The sequence below is a fragment of the Silene latifolia genome, unplaced genomic scaffold (genome assembly GCF_048544455.1).
Source record: "Silene latifolia isolate original U9 population unplaced genomic scaffold, ASM4854445v1 scaffold_274, whole genome shotgun sequence".
Taxonomy (NCBI): Eukaryota; Viridiplantae; Streptophyta; class Magnoliopsida; order Caryophyllales; family Caryophyllaceae; genus Silene; species Silene latifolia.
The window spans coordinates 98,119-110,741 of record NW_027413216.1 but is presented as its reverse complement, the minus strand read 5'-3'; the positions used below and the strand labels follow the sequence as shown (position 1 = coordinate 110,741).

Here is a 12,623-nt window from a genome sequence, read left to right as displayed (position 1 = left end):
TAAAATGGTAGTCCATTTTAAGTATATGGACCGAAAATGGAGGGTGTGTTAGTGGGTTTTGGTTGTTTTATTTTATTTGATAAAATAAACATAATGATGCCTACCTACTACTAGTCTTACACATCTTACACACCTACTATTTTTGAGAAGAGTAAAAGAAAAAGAAATGATGCCATTTTAGGCTCTAAAAACCGTGACACTCCCTCTACTAGGAGGTGAGTTGGTTCTTTTTTTTTCTAACACTACCATTCAAATTACATGCAAAATGTTCATGTAGAATTTCCTCTCTTCTCTCTCTTCCATCTTCATCAAAAGGATGAGATTTTAATCTAAATTGTTCATATAAATTACTAAGATTACTAGAAGTAGTATATGAGTATTAGTAATAGATTTTAAGGTAAACTACATTGCAAACATCTAGTACATGTTTATTTGTGGGTTTAAGGGATTGTCTTGGGTGCAACTAATTGGAGGGCTTCTAATTTGTAGTCAAGAATGTTCATCCATTAATGGAAAGCTCAAGAACTAACAAGAAGGAGATCTTGTTAGTGCCCAATATGACCGAAATCATTATGGTGAGAAAATGTTTTCTTATCTTCTTTTATTAATGTTTGCATGCATAAAATCCATGTTTAATTTTATGACAAATTAGTTTAAACATATATGAGTATGTTAGTATGTATATAGATCTACATTTCCTTCAAAATCCTCCACCACAAATGGCTCTTAGAGATCATAACCGGCCCAACCATAATGATTCATGCAACCCCATCAATTTTGGCATCTTGGCCCCAAACAACTTTGAAATGCATCCCGCCCAAGTCGGGTTAGTTGAGAAGGACTTGTTTGGGGGACATATTGAAGAGGATGCCCATGCTCACCTCCGGAAGTTTAAAAGGAAAGTTTCAATGATGTAGAAGAATGGGGTGTCCAAAGACACTTTGAGAATGATGTTGTTCCCGTTTTCTTTAACGTGAAAGGCGGACCGATGGTTGAAAATTCACCCACCGGATACTTTCACGATATGGGATGACTTAGCTAAGGCATTCATGGCCAAATACTACCGTTCATCAAAGACCGCCATGCTCCGTAACGAGATTCACACATTTCAACAAGAAGACGGGGAATCTTTAGGTAAAGCTTGGGACCAATACCAAGACTTGATTGCAAGTTGTCCCCATCATGGAATACCGGAATGGTATATTACTCAAACATTCTTTCAAACTTTGCTACCAAGGACTAAGGAAATGGTAAATGCCTCTGCGGGGGGAGGATTTGATCATTTGAGTGATGAGGAAGGTATGACATTGATCAAGAAGATGGTGGATTCGGAAGCAAATTATGGGTCTAGAGGAAACATGCTAAGAAGGAATGGGAAGTTTCCTAAGGAAAACTCCTCCAACTCCGAGACAAATGCCAAGATCGATTTGCTCACAAAGCAATTTGAGAAGTTTCAAAGAAATCAAGTAAACCAAGCCGCGACCTCACATGGGCCACCCATGGAGGAAGTGGTTCAAGGTTCAAGTTGTGAGCTTTGTGGAGGGAGTGGTCATACATATGAATTGTGTGCCAACAATTACAATGGTGCCTATGAAGAGAATGCTGAAGAGGTTAACGCTTTTCAAAGTTTTAACAACAATCCTAGACCACCAAGGCCACCCTACAACAACCCAAACGTCTACAATCCAAATACCAATTTCTACCACCCCGGTTTAAAGAACCACCCCAACTTTAGTTACAAAAGCACCAATGTTCAAAACCCCCAACATCTCCAATCACAAGCCCAAAACAATCCACCCGGTTTTGCTCAACCAAGGGGAATTTTCCCCAACCCAAGAAACAATCCCGGAAATCAAATCCAATGGTCAAGCAACAATCAAACCCAAAACTATGGCAACCAACAACAAGGATACCAAGATTTTGGTGGAAACTAAAGCAACCAAGGGTTTTACCAAGGGAGTCAAGTGAACCAAGCAAACCAAGGATTTGGGCAAGGGTATGTTCAAGGGTTTCAAGAACAAGGTCAAGGATCAAACTTCAACAACAATGGTCCTAGAGCTAACTTCCAAGGGGGACAAAGCAACAACAACCAAAGTTCCAACAATCGGTATGACTATGGGTTCCCTTTACCCATAGCCAACCAACCTTACCAAGAACCCCAAGGAGAGCTCCCTCAAAATGAGCTCTTGAAGATGATAAAGGGCATGCAACTCCAACATAGTCAAGAGATGGCTAACTTTGCCAAGGCAACCCAACAAGAACAAGCAAACTTGAGGGCTACCTTCCTTAAAGACATGAGGGAAATGGAGTCAAGGATGGCCTCTCATGCTATGGCTAACCCTCAAAGGCCGCCCGATGGTCTATTGGCCCAAGGACAAAGCTCCAAGGATGCCTCAAATAGCCACCATGCTCATGCGGTAGTGTTGAGGAGCGGTGTAGAGCTTGAGGACCCTTACAAAGATCTTGAGGATGAAGTTGAAGAAGATCCCAAGGGGGATGAGTTGGAAATGAATGGTGAAGAGGAAATCTCACCCATTGAACCATCGGGTAAAGCTAGTGAAGACAAGAAAAGGGAAGAAAGTTTGTGAAGATTCGTCAAGAAGTGGAATTCAAGTGGATAGGGATGTTGATGGATATGTGGAAGACCTCCCTTATGAGGAGGAAGTTATTAAAGAAGTACCTTTGCAACGCTCTAAAAAGGTAACAAAGAATTCGGATCCTCCAAAGGTATCTTCCAATTCTCAACTTGTTCCTCAAATCCCTTACCCTTCAAGAGCCATAAAGAGTAGGGAAAACCTTAAGTATTCCAAGTTTTGTGATATGCTTGAGAAACTTGAGGTTACCCTACCCTTTACGGAGGTGATTATGAACATGCCAACCTACTCAAAATTTTTGAAAGATATTTTGACAAAGAAAAGAGTCTTGGGTGACCAAGAAATAGTGGCTATGGAAGAGGCATGTAGTGCTCATATCCTTAATAAAATGCCTCCTAAACTTGGTGACCCGGGAAGCTTTTCAATCCCATGTGTAGTTGGTGGTGTTCCTATATCAAGAGCTCTTTGTGATTTGGGAGCAAGTGTGAGGGTTATTCCTTTGAAAGTTGCAAAAAGGATTGGCATTCAAGCCCTTGTCCCCACCACTATGACTCTCCAATTGGCGGATAGGTCCGTCAAGCGCCCTATGGGGGTGCTTGAAGACGTACCCGTCAAAGTTGGTTAGCTTTTGATTCCCACCGATTTTGTTGTCCTCGATATTCCGGAGAATAGCCACACCCCCATCATCCTAGGTAGGCCATTTTTGGCTACCGGAGGAGTTCTCATAGATGTGAAGAATGGGAGGCTAACCTTCCAAATCGAGGGCAATAATGTCGAGTTTAACCTACCTAGTTTGATGAAAGGACCGAAGATGGAAAGGTTGAGCACGATTGAGTTGGTAGATGAAGTGGTACAAGAGGTAGCCCGTGAAGAAGCGGAGATGGAAGAAGTTTTTCAAATCTCCTTGCACGATGAGGCCATCAAGGAGGACCATGAAGTCGATGAGGAACTATTGAAGAAAGTGGAGGGATTTCTCCCTCCAAAGGTACAACTCAAAACTCTTCCTCCCTCCCTCAAGTATTCTTTTCTTGATGAGGGAGAGGCTTTCCCGGTGATAATTAATGCTAACCTAAGTGAGCCCCAAGAAAAGAGGCTTTTGCAAATCTTGAAAAATCATAGAGGGGCACTTGGGTATAACATTGACGACATCAAGGGCTTAAGTCCGAGTTTGTGCATGCACAAAATAGTTTTGGAAGAGGGGAGTAAACCCAAGGTTGACGGTCTTAGGCAGATTAACCCAAAGATGGCCGAAGTGGTAAAAAGTGAAGTGTTGAAACTTCTAGAGGCCGGTATTATATACCAAATAACCGATAGTAAATGGGTTAGTCCGGTTCACGTGGTACCAAAGAAAGGGAGGGTGCAAATGGTTGAACAAGAGGATGGCACCACCCTACCTACTAGACCCGTGACCGGGTGGCGAATGTGTATTGACTATCGCAAGCTCAATGCCGCCACCCTAAAAGACCACTTCCCGATTCCCTTCATTGACCAAATGCTAGAAAGGCTTGCGGGCCATGCATACTATTGCTTCTTAGACGGTTATTCCGGGTTTTTCCAAGTTCCCATCCACCCGGATGACCAAGAGAAGACGACCTTCACTTGCCCAATATGAGTTTATGCCTACCGTAGGATGCCATTCGGGCTTTGTAATGCGCCCGACACCTTTCAAAGGTGCATGATGGCAATCTTTTCGGACTTTCTAGAGAAAAGCATGGAGGTCTTCATGGACGACTTTAGTGTCCATGGAGACTCATTCGATCATGGTCTTGAGAACTTGACTAGTGTGTTGAAGAGATGTGAGGAGCACAACCTCGTCCTTAATTGGGAAAAATGCCATTTTATGGTAGAGAAAGGGGTTGTACTCGGTCACATTGTCTATAGTAGGGGTATTGAAGTCGATGGTGCTAAGGTTGCCGTTATAGAGAACTTGTCACCTCCTTCCAATGTTAAGGGAGTGAGAAGTTTTCTAGGCCACGCCGGATTCTATAGGCGTTTCATCAAAGATTTTTCAAAGATAGCAAAACCATTGACCTCATTACTCCTTAAAGATGCCCCCTTTGTGTTTAATGAATCTTGTCTTGAGGCTTTTCATAGGTTGAAGAACGCATTGGTGACGGCTCCCATAATCCGGGACCGGATTGGAGCCTTCCTTTCGAGATAATGTGTGATGCTTCGGACTTCGCGGTTGGAGCGGTGCTTGGGCAAGTGGTGGATAGAAAGCATCATGTGATCTATTACATAAGCAAGACCCTTGACCCAACACAATGTGGCTAAGCTACAACCGAAAAGGAGATGCTAGCTATTGTTCATGCCGTTGAAAAGTTTCGGCAATACCTTGTTGGGTCTAAGGTGGTGGTTTACTCCGATCACACCGCCTTGAGACAATTGATGGTTAAGAAAGATGCAAAACCCCGACTCTTGAGATGGGTCCTACTTCTCCAAGAATTTGATTTAGAGATTAAGGATAAGGCCGGATCGGAAAATGTTGTAGCCGATCACCTATCAAGATTGACCGTTGAAGATCATGGGATACAAGACAAGAGTGGACCCATAAATGAATGGTTACGGGATGATGGGCTCATGGAAGTTGGCATCAAAGCCCCTTGGTTTGCGAATCTTGTAAACTACATTGTGAGTGGTTTCTTGCCGGATGAAATGGAACAAAGAGAAAGGCGGAAGTTGAGGAATGATGCTAAAAGATACTTTTGGAATGACCCACATTTGTTCCGCAAGTGTGGGGATGGAATGTTCCGGAGATGTGTTTCAAGAGAGGAGGGCTTGGAGATTGTCGACCAAGTCCACAATTCCGCCTATGGGGGACACTTGGCCACCTCTAGGACCATTGCCAAGATCCTCCAAGGTGGGTTTTATTGGCCCTCCATGTTCAAAGACATCCACTACTTGGTTAAATCTTGTGATGCTTGCCAAAGGGTTGGGAACATTGGGAAGAGGAGTGAAATGCCCTTGACTAATATATTGGAAATTGAGCTTTTTGATTGTTGGGGGCATAGACTTCATGGGACCCTTTCCCAACTCTTGTGGAAACGAATACATCTTGGTCGCGGTGGATTATGTTTCCAAATGGATTGAAGCGGTAGCCGCCCCCACCAATGATAGCAAGGTTGTGATGAAGCTTTTCAAAGGCACGATTTTCCCAAGGTTCGGAACACCAAGAGTAGTCATAAGTGATGGCGGATCTCATTTTTGCAAAAGTACTTTCAAAGCTCTACTTGAATCACATGGTGTGCGGCATAAAACCGCCCTTGCCTACCACCCTCAAACTAGTGGGCAAGTGGAGGTTTCTAACCGCCAAATTAAAGCCATTTTAGAGAAAGTCACAAACAAGAGCCGGAAAGATTGGTCCCAAAAGCTCCCGGATGTCTTATGGGCATTGAGAACCGCCTTCAAGACACCCCTTGGCACCACCCCATATAAGCTTGTGTACGGGAAAGCTTGTCACTTGCCGGTTGAGCTAGAACACAAGGCTTGGTGGGCTCTTAAAGAAATGAATTTTGACTTTGATGCCGCCGGAGAAATACGTTTTCTCCAAATGAATGAGCTTGAGGAATTGAGATTGGAGGCTTATGAGAGCTCCAAAATCTATAAAGACCAAACGAAGAAATGGCATGATGGCAAGATCATGAAGAAAGAGATAAGTGTTGGAGACCTCGTTCTCCTTTTCAATTCCAAGATCAAGGTATTTCCGGGCAAGCTCAAATCAAGGTGGTCGGGACCCTTTAAAGTGATGAAGATATTCCCCTATGGTGCCTTTGAGCTTTGGAGCGAGGAAGGAGGTACCTTTCGGGTCAATGGTCAAAGAATCAAGCGCTACTATGACGGTGACAACAAAGGTCCAATTGAAGTGCTCTATCTCGGGGAACCCCTCCCCGAAGAGAGGGCAAATTGAAAACCTTGAAAGTGATTTGGTTTGGTGGAGTTCCTCAAGAACCACCACTTGTACAAAGCATGCATTCTAGGTAGATAGTGAGAGATTTGGAACCATACTTTGTCAAATTTGGATTGGTGACGGAGGTCACATTTGAAGAAAACAAGCTTTATTTTCGTTGACCCGAAATCCCGACATGATGCGTCAGCGTAGATGTGGAAAACACGAATCCAGAGGTCAACGAAAAAGCTCGAATTACGAGTTAAAGAAAAATTGAGCAAGTTGAAGGAAAACAAGTGAAAAAGAGCTGAGTGTAGTGCCCTGCCGGTAGGCCGGCAGCCGGTGCCTTTACCGGTAGCGAGGCCAAATTAATTTGTTGAAAATTGAAGGAATGTTGTGTTCTGCCGGTAGGCCGGCAGCCGGCTCACCGGCATGACACACCTGTAAAAGATGAAAAATGAAGAATTTATGCTGTGAAGTGTGTTCTACCGGCAGGCCGGCAGCCGGCCCACCGGCTGGACACACCTGATGGCTTGAAGAAAAAGTCGAAAACTTGGTAAAGAGGAGTACTCTGCCGGGAGGCCGGCAGCCGGCTCACCGGCAGAGCACTCATAGCAAAATGTTGGGAAGTAGATTTTATGAGTGGAGTGGTGTTCTGACGATAGGCCGGCAGCCGGCTCACCGGCAGGACACACCTGGTAGAGGGAAATTTCAATTGAGGGGAGTGTTCTACCGGTGGACCGGCAGCCGGTCCGTCCACCGGTAGCGAGGTCAAAATTCTTGAGGAAAATTTCGCAAAAATTGAAAAACATGAAGGGGTGCTCAGCCGGCGGACCGGCTGCCGGTTCACTTACCGGCACAACGCACCCATCAGACCAAATTAAAACCTCACGACACAATTCATTCCTCATTCTTTCTTCATTCTTCCTCCTTCATTTCCTCCTCATTTTCCCCCCCTTTTCAACCCTAACTCCCTCAAATCTCCACCAAACTTCCCCCTACCTTCACCAATCTCCTCTAATCTTCACAATGTCGGGAAGAAGGACTAGAGCGGATGTTGCAAGGGACCAAGCGGAGTTGATTGCTCGAGCCGCCAATGACACAAATCCCAACTCGGATTTTCCTACGGTTGAGTTTGCCACCCAAACTCAAAAGGGTAAGTTTATTCTATTTAAAAATCGTCCCCTAACCCCCACTAAGTTTTTACATCATCCATCCTTGTCGGCCCTAGGGTTAGCTAGGGAGACGGAAGCTCTCTTTACGGGGTGTGGCATGAGGGAAATATTTACAATGCATGAATATACTTACTCTCGTATCACTTGAAAATTTTTGAGTAGTTTGCGGATTACAAAACACCGACAAACGAATTTGGTGGCTACCCTTAGTTTCCGCCTTATGAACCGGGAGCACAATATTAAGTTGGGTCGGTTGGCTAGCATGTTTGGGTTGGAAAATGCACCATCACATAACCCACCCACTGATTTTCATTATTCCCGAGTGTGGAAGGCGATTTCGGGCATAGAGGATAAAGTTGGGGTGAAAAGGCCCGCAATTAGTTGCCACAACCCCGTCATTCGGGTGTGGCATAGATGTATGGGATGCACCATTCTTGCGGTGGATGAGCCGTGGGTTTTTCGGACCAACGAACTTGAAATTTTGGGGTCCTACTTGTTTACAAAACCCACCGCCTTTAGAATTAATGTGGCTCACCACCTTGCCATTCATTTGTCAAAGATTTCAAGTTCTCCGGGGCAAAAAGTCCCAATACATGTGGGTGGCATCATCACCCGGATTGCCCGAAATTTAGACCGTCCGGTAGACCTTTCTACCATGAATTACTTGCCTGGAGACACTTATTTAACCAAGCATTACTTGACCACCAAGCTTGAGTGGCTCAAAGTGAACCCCCTTGACGGCCATGAGTATTGGCAAATAAGTTACAAGAATTCTATCCGGCTTCCCAATGTCACCGCCAACAAAATTGAGAAAGATAAGGAAGATTACCTCCTCCCGATTGAAGCGGAGGCATCCTCGGAACAACCCCCCCTAATGTTCCACGTGTATATTCACGGGACCGTCGAGTGGACACTCCTTCCTCCCTCCAATACCAAATGCCTCAAACTCATCAACCTCCACCGTGGCAATTTCAACAAGGTGAGGGGTCTTCCTCGAGCCAACCTTCCTATCCTCCCTTACCACCTTCTCTTACCGAGTGGATGGAGAGGATGGATATTGCCTCGGCCAAGGCCGCTAGTGAGAGGGATATTATGGGGCGGAAATTGGACCGTATTTACTATGATCAAGCCACCGGTACGTACCCGATCTACGACGACTTTTGTAGACGGGATTACGTGCCCTTTGATGCCCCTCACCCTTCCTACTTTGCATGGCCCGATGGGAACTACCCGATAGCGGATGGGTTGATGGTCCACGGAGGTCTTAACCTCCAACCGGACTACTTTTCCGCCCCTATCTTTCCACCGGAGGGGCATAACGCCCATTGGGTAGGGGGCGTTCGGCCCTACTTTGCTAGTGATGTGGGTGCTTCGGGGTCCGGTGGGGCCTTTATGGGAGATGCTACTACGGGAGGTGATGGCGGTGTGATGAACATGAGTGGAGACTTCACCGGAGGTCTCATGGGCGGCGGTAGTGGAGGTAACTTCACCTTCAACTCCGATGACTTGATTCACGGCTCCGAGTTTAGTACCGGAGATAATGATGATGATGATGAGATGGACTCATAGTCCCGAGAGGCCGAGTTGGCGGCCCAATCTCCTCCCTTTTCAATCCAAAATGACAAGTATGACCTCTTCCCTTAATCCAAATTCTCTCATTCATGTTTAATTTTTCGCATGCATTTAGTTAGAAATTCACTTAGTTGCATTCATATAGGATTGCATTAGATTTCAAATTTGTAATATATTGTCACATTTAGTTATTGCATTCATATAGTATAGCTTGCATTGTATTTCAATATTGCATATAGGTTAGATCATGCATTGCATGCTTATTTGAAAAAAACCACTAAAAATTTGAAAAATCAAAAATCACCAAAAACACGTATTTCATTTTCGAATTTCCTCCACATATTTATTTCCATTGAAATATGTAAATAAATAAGTGTGGGGAGGAAATTCCACCAATTTAAAAATACAAAAACATGTTTTTTCTTTTCAAATATTTAAAAATCCAAAAACAAGTTCTTTTAATTTTCCAACTTGCCCTACCATGTAAATGAATAAGTGTGGGGAGGGCCTTAAAAAAAAAACTCAAAAATATGTTATTTCTATTTTCAAAAATTTCAAAAATACAAAAATATGTTCCTTTCTTTTACCTATTCTCTCCCTAGACTTGTTCCCTTGGAGACTTACTCGGGGACGAGTAATGTTTAAGTGTGGGGAGGGAAATATCCACTTTGTGAATATTTGTTTATATTTGTATATACCTTTAAATTTGATAAAAATTCAAAAAAATGCCTAAAAATTGAAAAATTTCAAAAATTACAAAAACATTGCATTGTATATATATGTTGTTTGTTGGCTAACCTTTGGCATAGACATCGACCATTCGAGTAAAAAAGGAGCTAGAAGACGCTTGGTAAACTCATTCTAATCTCTTACTCCTTTACCGTTCTTTCTTTTTATCTCTTGAATATATGAAGGAGAATGGGATTTTGTGCCTTGGATGTTCCCTTGGGGAACTTGTGGATTGTTGGTGTTGATGTGTTGCTAGGATTAGTCAAAGTTGTTGCATGTTTACCTTGTGTTCAATTTCGATTCTCGCGTGCATATGTTCTTGTATATATATGTTTGTTTTTAAAGTTTCACATCCGTTTGTATATAAATGTTTTGCATGAATGTGGTCTAGGAAAGGAACCAAGTACCCCCGTGATGAGTTATGCGTCCAATTGTGCCTTTCCCCTCCCCGTGACTCGCACCCGTGACCTCTTAGTTAGCCGAGGGAAGCGGGCTTGACCAATGAGTTTGGACCGACCTTGTGAGACCTAGGGCCGTAGGCTAGACCTAAGGCTCGACTTAGCTACTCAAAGGTAAGGGTAGAGCCTCCTAGGGTGGGTACATTCATACCCCGCCCTCATCTAGGTTTGAGAGTAGGCCTCCTCACGAGGCGTGTCACATCAAGACGCATAAGTGTGTCGTTTTGTCCTTAGACCGTGAAATTGCATTACATTTTGTGCACGTGATATGAAGGAAAATCAGTTTGTATGAACCTCACATAGCCAAATAGCCTTGTTTTGTCCCTTTCATTATTTCCCTTTTTGTTTCACCCCCTTTGAGCTTTAGCCTTTTCATTTGGCAAACCCACCAAAATAGCTACATCCCATAACCACCCTTCCTTAATCAAGAATTGGTCGGTCTTGTAGTTGTGTTGTAGGAGGTGATTTGGGTCTTGATGGTGGATAGTGTACATGTCCACTCGGGTCGGAATTCGGTGTATATTTGGCATTGTATATAAATAAGAGGTTTTGAAAAAGAAATGAAAAATAAAATAGAAAAGTGAAAATGTTGTGGAAAATAAAAAAAAAATCAAGTCGTGCATGTTGTATATTTTTGTTGTCAAGAAAACAAAAAGGTGAGCAACACCCCTCCTCATCATTAAACGGGGTACAAAAAGCCGTTGCTAAATAAAAGGGCATATTGATGTTTTTCCAAAATGAGTCGGGTTTACACATTTTTTGCATGGTTTGGGAAACCGAGCCTTTGTTACGGTGTAGACGTTACCATTTGTTGAAATAAGAGGAGTACTTTCAAAGTTTTTCCAATTTGAGTTGGGTTTATGCATTTTTTGCATAGTTTGGGTGATCCTTGCTATGTTAGGGAATAAACGTGTCTCATGTGTTGCAATAAGAAACGGGTTATGATGTGTCGGCAATTCTTGATTTGAACTCCACATATCCAAACGGTGCTTGCACCAATCCCGTTTTGACCTACTCCCTCGCCCCGTTACAACCTTTGCTTCATATCGTGTGCACTTTACTTTTGTTTGCATTTCGTTGGACATAGAACGATCTTACACATTAGATTGCGGGCACGTTTTCGCTAGTCGAGTTAGGAGAGTGATTTTGGTTACTTTTTGCACGAAAATCACCTTGTTCTTTCATTGAGTGACGAGTGAAGACCGCGAGGATGTCGTTGCCTAGGTCCCCTTAGTCATGGGCCCGTTGGTTGAATCTCGTGTCGGTTCGGTAATTCTCTGCGGACTTGCCTACTTCTCCTTTCCCCGCTCTTGAATGTGTTTCTTGAGCATTGGTCACACGAGGGTTGCTTGAGTCTTGCTTAGGGGGTTGGCACCTCCATTGGAACTTCTGAGACGGTACTCCCGACCACGACCACGTTTAGTTGCTTGAAAATTCGGCCACTTAGATGAGTAAAGTGGACCATTTTGTTAGATGCATTCTATTGTTTGGTTACATGCTTTCATGATAGTTGCATCGCATTTTTGTAGCAAGACCCAACTTGCCTTGCAATAGGGCACTTTTCCCTCATGAGTGTCAAATTGTAAGTTGAAGGGGCATTGAGTGCGCTAATACTCGATCGGCTTAGGTAGTAGCTTAGTTAAGTGATGCTTATATTGTGCACTCACTCTCCATATCTATTATAGTAGGGACTTGTACATTGATTTTGGACTTACTCGAGGACGAGTAAGGTTTAAGTGTGGGGAGGTTTGATATATGATTTATTTACACCTAATTTCACTCATTCTTTTATGCATTCCGACTCAAATCGAGTCGGTTTCGTGTGCCTTTCCTTGCATTTTGTGCCCAATCCCCGTACTTGTTATTTTGTGTATCCCTTTGCAGGAACCGAGTCGAGTATAGAGGAATTGGGGGCAAGAAAGGGCATTCCAATGCCTTTACATGAAGAAGAGGTGAAAAATGCTGAACGTTGTGTTCTCACGGAGAGACTAGGCGGTCCGTCAACCACCGGCAACACGTCCCACAGACTTGCCAAAGAAAATGAAGAAATGACCTGAGTGTTGTGTTACGCGCGGGCAGGGCGGCACCCCCACCGTAGAACACAAAGCCTGAATTAAATTGAATTGGAAGAGAAAAAGAGGCTTGACCTCGCTACGGTTGAGGCACCGTGGCGGTCCACCGGCAAGACGCAACATCAAAGGATTTTGAA

The 12,623-nt window shown here is 43.8% G+C and overlaps 1 protein-coding gene and 1 non-coding gene across 2 annotated transcripts; one reads left to right on the top strand and one right to left on the bottom strand.

Moving 5' to 3' along the window:
* Positions 1 to 1,082: 1,082 nt before the first annotated feature.
* LOC141639099 (small nucleolar RNA R71) lies at positions 1,083 to 1,189 on the bottom strand. Its single transcript, XR_012542365.1, has one exon. It is a non-coding gene; the product is annotated as a small nucleolar RNA R71 (small nucleolar RNA).
* Positions 1,190 to 4,982: 3,793 nt separating this feature from the next.
* On the top strand, positions 4,983 to 5,684 carry LOC141639093 (uncharacterized). The gene has a single exon (XM_074448280.1). It carries the CDS (start codon positions 4,983 to 4,985, stop codon positions 5,682 to 5,684), a length of 702 nt encoding a protein of 233 aa, XP_074304381.1.
* Positions 5,685 to 12,623: the final 6,939 nt, after the last annotated feature.

Excerpts from the sequence above, each read along its gene's own strand:
- LOC141639093 (XM_074448280.1), top strand. The coding sequence starts at position 4,983 with ATGGTTAAGAAAGATGCAAAACCCCGACTCTTGAGATGGGTCCTACTT.